Source organism: Scardinius erythrophthalmus (assembly GCF_964197995.2).
Source record: "Scardinius erythrophthalmus genome assembly, chromosome: 10".
Taxonomy (NCBI): Eukaryota; Metazoa; Chordata; class Actinopteri; order Cypriniformes; family Leuciscidae; genus Scardinius; species Scardinius erythrophthalmus.
In genome coordinates, this window is record NC_138230.1 from 3,137,293 (window position 1) to 3,148,400 (window position 11,108).

At 38.1% G+C, this 11,108-nt stretch overlaps 1 protein-coding gene across 1 annotated transcript in view; it reads left to right on the forward strand.

The window, feature by feature from the left end:
• Window positions 1–2,386: 2,386 nt before the first annotated feature.
• slc6a19a.1 (solute carrier family 6 member 19a, tandem duplicate 1) overlaps window positions 2,387–11,108 on the forward strand; it is a gene marked incomplete at both ends in the record, with an annotated part of 14,116 nt that continues 5,394 nt past the window's right edge. Inside the window, 10 exons of the mRNA XM_081376269.1 lie at window positions 2,387–2,591; window positions 5,153–5,293; window positions 5,454–5,591; window positions 7,072–7,253; window positions 7,630–7,740; window positions 8,153–8,265; window positions 8,488–8,616; window positions 8,877–9,033; window positions 10,039–10,243; window positions 10,982–11,108. The exon at window positions 10,982–11,108 is cut by the window's right edge and continues 33 nt beyond it. Coding sequence (XP_081232395.1) covers window positions 2,387–2,591; window positions 5,153–5,293; window positions 5,454–5,591; window positions 7,072–7,253; window positions 7,630–7,740; window positions 8,153–8,265; window positions 8,488–8,616; window positions 8,877–9,033; window positions 10,039–10,243; window positions 10,982–11,108 — 1,508 coding nt within the window. The remainder of the gene's footprint in view (window positions 2,592–5,152; window positions 5,294–5,453; window positions 5,592–7,071; window positions 7,254–7,629; window positions 7,741–8,152; window positions 8,266–8,487; window positions 8,617–8,876; window positions 9,034–10,038; window positions 10,244–10,981) is intronic.

Sequence of the window (11,108 nt, forward strand, 5' to 3'; positions counted from 1 at the left end):
TTTAAAAGAGCGCGAGCGTCATTAACGTGCCCAGACGCGACGCTTTGAATTTGCGCGTACAATAACATCGCGTCGGGAGCTGACTAGTAAAAAAGCTACAAAATTAAAAGACAAGACGTCTGTATTCTAAGTTAAAAAGCCAACACACTACAACATTTTTAAATGTTTCAAATAAAGGATCTCATATCTATGGGTCTATCTTCTAAATTCTGCTGATGATTAGATTCCTGACATTACGCCAATAATATCACTTTATATATTTTTTTTCTGCTCAGTAGCGATCGTGTCTTTCTCTTCCACTTGATTTGTGTATAGCATATTTAAGGTAGCAATGCAATATAAAAGCACTTATGCTCATCTACTGAATTGGGATTCTGGAACTGTGAATAAATTGAATAAAAAAGGCAAAATAACAACAACAACAACAATAACATCTTCATTAAACAAAAAAGAGATTATCTTAGATAAAGTTTGATTACTATGTACATACAGTACGGGTAAAAGTCTGGACCCATTACTATTTTTAATGTTTTTGAAAGAAGTTTATTATTATGCTCTACAAGCCTGCATTTATTTGATCAAAAATACAGAAAAAAAAACAGGAATATTCAGCAAGGATGTGTTAAATATATAAAAAGTGATAGTGAAGACTTTTTTAAAACAACTTTTTAATAATCAAAAATCCTGAAAAAAAGTATCACAGGTTATAAAATAAATAATAAGCACCATTTCTAACATAATAAATCAGAATGATCACGTGGCACTAAATTCAGCTTTGCATCACAGAAATATAAACTATAGTAAAATAGAAAACCATTATTTTAAATTTTAATAATATTTCACTATATTATTTTTCTGTATTTTTGATCAAATAAATCCAGGCTTGATGAGCATAAGAGACTTCTTTCAAAAACATTAAAAATAGTAATGTGTCCAAACTTATGTACTGTGTAAGTAAAAATATACTGCTTTTAAAATTAAATGTTATATAAATAAAAAGGTTAGGAATCATATTTGTTTCAAGTGTTTTTTTATTGGGGGTGGGGGGCCTCCAACATGAATTTTGCCTAGGGCCTCCTAATGTCTAGAACCGGCCCTGTGTATCATGCTAATTTCATAATCAATTCAAAGATAATCGATACAAAACACCAAATGCTCTGGAATAAAGAGAAGAGATGCGAACCCGACATTAAGAAAAACATGAAGCTGAGAGATCTCCCTCTCTCTCGGCCTCACGGGCGGATCTGAGGTACAGAAAGGCCTCGATCTCCCTGCTGCATTTCATTATATAGACAAACCTTTCACTTGGAAACATGTGCTAACAAAAGGCGTTTGCATTCAGAGGTCGCACCTTCATGGGTGTGAGTGACCATTTGCTTGAGAGACCACCTTCCTTTGTGTGTCAGTTATCCATAAACTCTTAAAAACCTTATTACCTTTCCTAATTTATCAATTCTTATATTAGCATTAAAGATGCAGTAAAGATATTCGTTCAACACATAGCAGATCATAACCTGTAATTGTTAGAGTTATTCAAACATAATTCTGACATTAATATTTGGTCAAAAGAATCATTTGATTCAATTTTTTTCCGATAATTTTATTTAATCACGTGATAATCAGCGTCTGACTGATACTAACGCACTTCATTATTTTTGTGAAATGAATAATGACACTGTGTGATGTGTCATGTGTTGTTGTTCATCTGAGGTTGATAAAAGACAAGATGAGTTTTTATCATGTCCTGATACATAAAACCATAAAATTCAATAGGGTGTCCTTTCTTTTTCACATGACTGTATATAATAAATAAAGCTTATTTTATTTAATCTACCTTTTCTCATTTTCATTTAGTTAAACCTGAAGTGCTAAAATATAATAAAAAACTATATAGACTATATATTGAAATAAATAAAAATTCCAAAGACAACAAAATTACTAAAACTTTAACATGAAAAGTGAAAATATAAAAAAGAAAATATATATAGTTGGTATATCTCAGGATCCACCGTATAAACTTCAAAAATCACTTATTTTAGGAAGAAAAACTAAAACCACCTTCACAATTACAACCTTTCATCTGAGATTCTATATAAACTCATTTACACGACTCATTTTGAGAGCAAACAGACGCTGATAACCAGAGACAATCCAGCCGTGAGTGAACATTACACATTAACTACCGGTGGGAGAAGTTTAGCTGTCATCCTTTATCTTGCTGACAAAACACTTAAAACATCCCGGAATAACGGAGCGAGTATTAAAGGTCACTAATAACGAGCCGCCAGTCAGATCATCATCACACACACACACACACACACACACACACTTATCTCAGCACTTCCCTGAGCACCGGTCCGCTACTCGATCCCCCTGCAGTGTGAGGATGAGGCTGAAGCTGAAGCTCCCGAACCCGGGTCTGGATGAGCGGATCCCCTCTCACGCCGAGCTGGAGAAGCTGGAGCTGGAGGAGGCTGGAGAACGCCCGCAGTGGGACAACAAGACCCAGTACATGCTGACCTGTGTGGGCTTCTGTGTGGGACTGGGGAACGTCTGGAGGTTCCCGTATCTGTGCCAGAGCCACGGAGGAGGTGACACACACACTCACACACACATTTATCCTTCTTCTTACCTGGAAACATAGAAAATGATGGTGAATTGTCTGGTATCATCAAAAAATAGACTTCTTAAACCTGCTGGAAAACTGTCTGTTGACTGTCACTCATCTCCCCATCACATATGAATATTCACATCTTGTGAATTTGTTTTGAAATTGCATTTCCATGGAAATGGTACTTTAGAAGCTTTTACAGCCCAATTTGTGTGATATCAACTTCAAATTTGGTACACAACTTGGCTAGACATATGGCTTTCGTTTAATAGCAAATTTAGAGTCCAAAACGTTTTGTCAAAATACAATTTGGATTAAAAAAAAGAAAGCTTAGTTCAGTACATTTGACATACAGTAAACAATTTGCTTTACAGCCCAATTTTTGTGATATCAACTTCAAATTTGGTACACAACTTGGTTATACATATGGCTTTGGTTTTCTAGCAAATTTAGGCTCCAAATAATTTTGTAAAATATTCTGAATAAAATAAAAAGTGTTTAGTTCAGTACATTTGCCTTACGCTAAACTTACACTTACAACTCACAATTTAAACTTTCATTTTTTGAAGTGCTTTTTCACTTCAGCAATAATCTTCTTTAAAAAGAGACCAACTTTAGCTCTGTATTCAAAAGCATTCATGATGAACTACACTGATTTAAGTTCGTATCTGAGGTGGCAGTGACAGTTAACAGGTTAAATATGGGAAATCTACAAACATTTAAAGAGATTAAAAAAAGAGTGTAAAGGGAACGAATAAGTGAGAAATAAACTTCAGGGGACAGTTATATACTTGCATAAACATATCACATAAAAAGCCGCCGTGTCTTAAGAATGTGTCTGACCAACTAGCAATCAGTCAATGGATAATATTAATAAGTCTTACTTTTCAGTCTCAAATTAGACAAATCTGCAATTTAATGTAAATGTATTACAAAACATTCAGTCTTAAAGGAAATACTTGCAAGACTAGTTTAAGCAGTTCATGCAACTGGCCGCATAAGAGTAATTTGTGTTAATGAGTAATAGAGTTAATGCACAGTGATTATTCCTATAGTCATTCAATAACCGGAGAGGATCCACCGAATAAGCTTCAACTAAAACCACCGTCACAATTAATCAAGCAACCTTAAATTTGAGGATTCTCACTTTTGGATAAGTATTTACTAAATGCATGAATGTAAATTCTTTCAATAAGTTCAATCTTTAGAACACCTGATAATCGTAAAAATAAACAAATATTTTTAAAAATATATAGATTTCTTGCAACTGCTTTAAATTTACAAGAATTCTTAAAGATTTATATACCAACCACATAGTTTTGAGCCGTCAGAAATACTGGAACTTATATTACGAATATGATGTTTGTGGGTCAATTTGTCCCGCATATTTTATGGTTAAAACCTCAGCTGTGTAGAACCCAAAAAAAAAACGTTTTTATGTATTTTGTCTTGTCAGTTTCTCAACTACCATCAGTGTATTTGCATTTACATGTATACAATTGAAAAACACTTTTATCCGAATGATGGCACACATTTTTATTGTTAATTTTTTTTTTTTTTTCATTTTAGTTACAGTGCTGTTTATAACATTTACATTGTGAAAAAAGTTAAGTTCAGTAGGCTATTTAACATAATGTGTTCTTGTGTTTATTTTTGTTTGGAATATGTGGAAAGTATTAATGTTGAAGATTCACTGTTTTTACTTGATTTTTTGCTGTTTGTCGTAATGTGATAAATATTGAATCCAAATAGGATAATTTTGACCTGCACCATAAGGGTCGTACCCAGAATCTGAACCCAATTCCAGGGCAAAGGCCCGTTCACTCCAAGGACGATATCTATAACGTAATGAGAAAGATGTAGTTTTAAAAAGCCTTCCAAACATAAAAGAATAATCCACAACACAACTATAATAATAATGGCACAGAGAAACGATATCTGTGGAATCCCTTTCAGAAGCATTTTTATCCTGATGAACGATGACAGCCAATCAGAATCCATCAGACTTTAAGGAGCGCGAGCATTTAAGGCATTAGACAACAAAACTGCAGCGCTTATAATAAACAGAACCAATCGTACACTGGTGTGGATGCTAATATATAAAAATGTCCTGATAACAACGTCATTCAAGATGTTCATATCTTTCATTCATCAGTGGAAAAGAAATGAAGGTTTTTGAGGAAAACACTCCAGGATGTTCCTCCATATAGTGTCTTCAATGGGGTCCAACGGGTCGAAGGTCCAGATGTGAGTTTCAGTGCAGCTTCAAAGTCTCGACACGATCCAGCCGAGGAATAAAAGTCTCATCTAGACAAACCAGCCGACATTTTAGAACAAAATAAACATTTATATACTTTTTAACCACAAATTCCTGTCCTATATGGAGAAAAATCCTGGAATGTTTTCCTCAAAAACCTTAATTTCTTTTCCACTGAAAAAAAGAAAGACAGACATGAACATCTTGGATATGATCTGAGGTGAACTAATCCTTTAATCGTCTGATTAGCCGGCTGGATTCATAAGAGTTTTCCTTTGTTCCAGGAGCGTTTATGATCCCGTTCCTGATCCTCCTGGTTCTGGAGGGAATCCCGCTCCTGCATCTGGAGTTTGCCATCGGACAGAGACTGAGGAAGGGCAGCGTCGGCGTCTGGAGATCCATCAACCCGGCTCTCACTGGAGTCGGTGAGTGTTAAATTCAGCTGATCACTGAATCCTGAATTATCCAGGAGTGTTTGCCCTGTAGATGAGATTCCAGTTTATATCATATAGGCCTCTGCAGAGAACACAGAGTTTCGTTGATCAACTGCATCAAGTTGTGTGATATCGCTGTGTGTTTCCTCAGGTATCGCCTCCATGTTGGCTTCCTTCATAGTGGGCATGTACTACAACACCATCATGGCCTGGGTCATGTGGTACTTCTTCAACTCGCTGCAAGATCCACTGCCGTGGAGTCACTGTCCAGTTAACGCCAACAGAACAGGTACTCTTCTGCAGGAAATAAGGCTGTTACGATTCCAGTGACATTTCTCAATACCAGTTTTGATACCACAGCTAAAACCAATACTAGGCTAGTAAAAAGTTGACAAGTTAATACTGAAAACAAGTAAACAGTAATTTTCGGCTGCTGTCACTTTAAGAACTAAAGCACGGATCCAATATACTGATACACATCCGATATTCCCAACTGTTGACCTTACCTCAGGACATAAACCAAGTGTGTTTATGTGAATACTCAGATTTACATATTTTTTGTGCATTTGTCTGTTTAGCCATGCACAAAAAGCTGCCCTCAGTTTGCGAATACTGAATGTGAGTTTATTTTTTGAGGCATATTACACTTTTATTAAAGGGTTAGTTCACCCAAAAATGAAAATTCTGTCAGTAATTACTCACCCTCATGTTGTTCCAACCGCGTAAGACCTTCGTTCATCTTCGGAACACAAATTAAGATATTTTTGATGAAATCTGAGCCATGTCTCACTCCTCCATAGGCTGCTATGTGACCGAAACTTGCTGGCCCAGAAAAGTTATTAAAGAGATCGTTAATATAGTCCAAGTGACTCCAGTGGCTCAATCTTAAGTTTATCAAGCGACGAGAATACTTTTTGTGCGCATAAACAAACAAAAATAACGACTTTATTCCACTAATCATTTCCTTCTCTCTGGGCCTCGTAGTGTTTTTGCGCTGCGCGTCTGTGTTGTACGTCATCACGCATCACACACATGACCGGCGTCGGCCAATAGTGAGCCTACGTGGTGACGTGTAACACAGACGCGCTGCGCAAAAACACTACGCAAACCAACTAGAGGCCCAGAGAGAAGGAAATGAAAAGTGGAATAAAGTCGTTATTTTTATTTGTTTTTGCGCACAGAAAGTATTCTCGTCGCTTGATAAACTTAAGATTGAGCCACTGGAGTCACTTGGACTATATTAACGATCTCTTTAATAACTTTTCTGGGCCAGCAAGTTTCGGTCACATAGCAGCCTATGGAGGAGTGAGACATGGCTCAGATTTCATCAAAAATATCTTAATTTGTGTTCCGAAGATGAACGAAGGTCTTACGCGGTTGGAACAACATGAGGGTGAGTAATTACTGACAGAATTTTCATTTTTGGGTGAACTAACCCTTTAACCCGTCTTTTATTGCTCATTCGCCCGTTTCTTTATCGCTCTAATGTGTCAATAACTCATGCAGACTAAAATCTGCATGGATATATTTGCATACCGTGAGCGATATATGAACGACATAGAAAAAGTTACATCGATTCACTCTTCATTTCATCACCACAATAGTCATATCATAAAATGACCAAAAAAGAAATAAAAAAAGCAAAATAGAAATAATAATAAGACCATCTCTGATATGGAGATGCTCTGAAGGGTGAACTGAACTTGACCTCCTCTGTGTCTTGAGCGTTGCTAACCTGAGTGTGTGTGTGTGTGTGTCTCCCCCTGCAGGCCTGGAGTCAGAGTGCGAGCGCAGCTCTCCGGTGGATTATTTCTGGTACAGAGAGACTCTGAACAGCTCGACTACGATCGAGGACTCGAGTGGTCTGCAGTGGTGGCTGGTGATCTGCCTGTTCTGTGCTTGGATTGTGTTATACGTCTGCTGTATCAGAGGCATCGAAACCACAGGGAAGGTGAGGAATCACTGACCCGTTCAAAAGACACTTCATATTCAGTGATACTACTGATTTAACTATCAGATGAGGACCAAACTAGAACTGAATTGAGCTGAATACTGACTCTATTAACTTCTGTAGAGCTGCTTTTGATTGTGTTTCATAATTGATGAACTGCAACATTGACACTGTTAATGAACTGAATTGAATCAACGCTTAACTGAGCTGAATAATGACACTATTGTCTTCTGTAGAGTTGCTTACAGAAGAATTGAATGATGAATTTTGCAACATCAACTATTTTCCTGTTCATTACCGTGAATCTGCTTAGAAACGACTTATGAAGTGCTATAAAAATTGAAATATCCCGTCTAACCACTCCTACTCTCTCTAGGCTGTGTACGTGACATCTACACTACCGTACCTGGTCCTGACCATCTTCCTCATCAGAGCTCTGACTCTTAAAGGCTCCGTGAGCGGGATCAAGTTCCTCTTCACTCCAGACGTACGTTCACCAGCTGAACCTCATGCATGTATTAAAGGAGTAGTTCACTTAAAATGAAAATTAGCCCATGATTTACTCATGAAACTCAGAAGGTGTCTTTAGAAGGACTTTATTAACCCACAGGAGCCGCATGAAGTTCGTTTATGATGGACAGATGCACTTTTATCATGGATAGATGCACTTTTATGAGCTTTAATCTGTTGGTTGCAATCCAGAGTCATTATAAAGCTGGGAAGAGCCAGGACATTCTTTAATATAACTCTGATTGTGTTCGTCTGAAAGAAGAATGACATATACACCTAGGATGACTTGAGGGAGAGTAAATCATGGGCTAATTCACATTTTAAAGTGAACTACTCCTTAAACTCACTAACCTCCAGGAGATCTGATGGATCTGTTTCCCTGTTCCCAGGTGAATGAGTTGATAAACCCCACGACGTGGCTGGACGCTGGAGCACAGGTGCTGTTCTCCTTCTCTCTGGCTTTTGGAGGACTCATCTCCTTCTCCAGCTATAACTCTGTGCAGTGAGTGATCGCAAACACAAAACACTGTGAGCTGCAGAATATCTACATGAGGCAGATCACTGGAATATCAACTGATTTGATAACTCTAAGTTCTTGTCATATTTTATTACCATTTTCTAATCTATAGTGAATAAACTGTGATAATGTGAGAAATGTTGAAGGTGTCTGAATACATTTTGGTTTGACTGTATATTTCATCATATGCTCGTATTATTCCAACAGCAATAACTGTGAGCAGGACGCCGTCACCATTTCCATCATCAACGGTCTCACCTCGGTTTACTCTGCAACCGTCATTTACTCCATCATCGGCTTCAGAGCCACGGAGAAATATGATGAATGTTTCGCGAGGTGCGTCCTTCACTAACCACATCACATGCACTGTCCAAGATCCACTTTGTCCCCTGGATAGATAGAGTCATCACCGTCACGTCGTCCATGAAAGCTCGAAAAATTACATTTTACTGTATATTCACATAGAAAACAGCTGATTTATTTTTTTGTCAAATAAATTTTTTTAAAAACAGTCTTACCAACCCCAAACTTTTTAAACTTAAATGTAACCTTGCTATATTATATATGACCTTGTGAGAACTGCACTTTCTCATCAGTAACATCCTGGCTCTGATGAACACATTTGATCTGCCGGAGGGAAACCTCACAGAGAGCAACTATAACAGTGTTCTTCAGCATCTCAACAACACGGCACCAGCCGTCATTCAGGAGCTCCAGCTCAAGACCTGCGACATGCAGACCTTCCTCAGCGAGGTACTAACTCAACATGTATACAGATGTATATTTCCTAGTGGTACGAATCACAAAATTCACGGTTTGGATCATTTACGTGTTTTTGAGCCACGGATCGGATCATTTTTCGGATCAGCAATATTTTTATATATATATATATATATATATATATATGGGGGGGGGGGGGTGTAACTTTGCTTTTCGTTTATTACTTAAAGCTCATTTGAAGTTCTTCGATACTACATCAAAAACTACTAGCCTAACTGATCAAGTTCAAACATTATTAAAAACAAGTGACCAGACAGTAATAAAATAAAAACAAATACACAAATTGCAAGCAGAGAGTCTAACAGCAGTATAACAGTAGTATTCAGGTACAGAAATGAATAATTAAGCCTACATGTAAAATACCACTATTTGTTCACTGAAGAAATTAAATATAGTTTCATCTTTGTTAAAGCTGTATTCTGTTGTTTTATTAACATTAATGACACAGACGACAGCAGGAATATTAGTCTGCCGTCACTTTAAGAGCGAATAAACTGACAAACATCAGGTTTCTTTCTCAACTGTTCACTTACGACACAACCGAGAGAATACTTGCCTAGACGGATATTTAGACAACAATTTAAGTTTTTAACATAATTTTGTGTATGTGTCCGTTCAAGGGCAAGAAAACGCAAAAGAGTGTACGAGCTCTGTCTGAAACACCTCTCTCGCTCTCTCTCTCTCTGTGTGCGCTTTGAGTGTGTGCGAGTGCGACTGTGCACACAGGTAACGCACGAGTCGCAATTTTCACCTCTTCTTCTGCGTTTAAAATTGTTTGAATGTGTAAATTGGCAAGGCAAAACACGTCCAAATGATAAACATTCACTCTATGATGGTTAAATTTAGCAGTTAATGAAAGGATCACACGCGTGCCGAACCGTGTGGCAGCAGATCCGTACGGGTCACGATCAACTGCGATATGCTGCACTGCTAATATTTCCATGTCGACTGACCTTTACTTACTCATTTCTGTCACAGGGCGTCGAGGGAACCGGCTTGGCCTTCATCGTGTTCACCGAGGCCATCACCAAGATGCCTGTCTCTCCGATCTGGTCAGTGCTGTTCTTCATCATGCTCTTCTGTCTGGGACTGTCCACCATGTTCGGGAACATCGAGGGTGTTGTGGTGCCGCTCCAGGACCTCAACCTGCTCCCCAAAAAATGGCCTAAAGAAGTGTTCACCGGTAAACACATCATCCTCAAAGAGCTTTCAGTGGCTGCGTTTCCATTACCCTTCAAATTGCGGAAATTGAAATTGCAAATACGGCCCAAGGCAATTTCTCAAAAACTCCCATTTACAGCAAAAAAATGTTTTACACTCACATGAGGGGGTTTTTCAGGCAATTTGAAAAAGGAATATTTCGCAAAACTGCAATGGAAACTTTGCGCATTTACAGGTCACCTGATGTAGATGTTTGGACAGAAGACAGATCTTTTCTAAAATCCATAAAAGACAAAAGTATTACAGGAATACTGGATTCTAAACCACAAAGAAATGGCACAATCAAGAGCTTGAAGCAGAAATGAGGGAGAAACACCTCATATCTCGCGAGAGGAAAAAAAAAATGTTCAGTCGCATAACATCGGTTCCCTCGGGTCATTCTGACCCGAAACTCATTTTGAGTGTTCATCAGAGGGGTCCAAGACCCCAGGACTTTTGTCGCACTTGAACCACGAATACACAAAACATTTTTTTAGGGATTCAAGGAGTTACAAATCCTTCTCTCGCGTGTCAATTTGACCCCCTTAGGAATGAATGGAATGCGAGGAATGCTTCAGCACACAAAGAAAAACCTAAAAATGCTCAAAAATCAAACTAAAAACGAACTAAATATAAGTTTTGCGCAACTCTGTAATGGAAACGCGGCTAATGTCAAACTGAACACTGCAGGAATATCACTCGACCTGCTCATGTTTTCCAGGACTGACGTGTGTGGTGTCGTTCGTGACGGCGCTGGTATTCGTCCAGTCTTCGGGGAACTACTGGTTGGCTCTGTTCGACGGCTTTGCTGGCTCCATTCCTCTGCTGGTTATCGCCTTCTGCGAGAT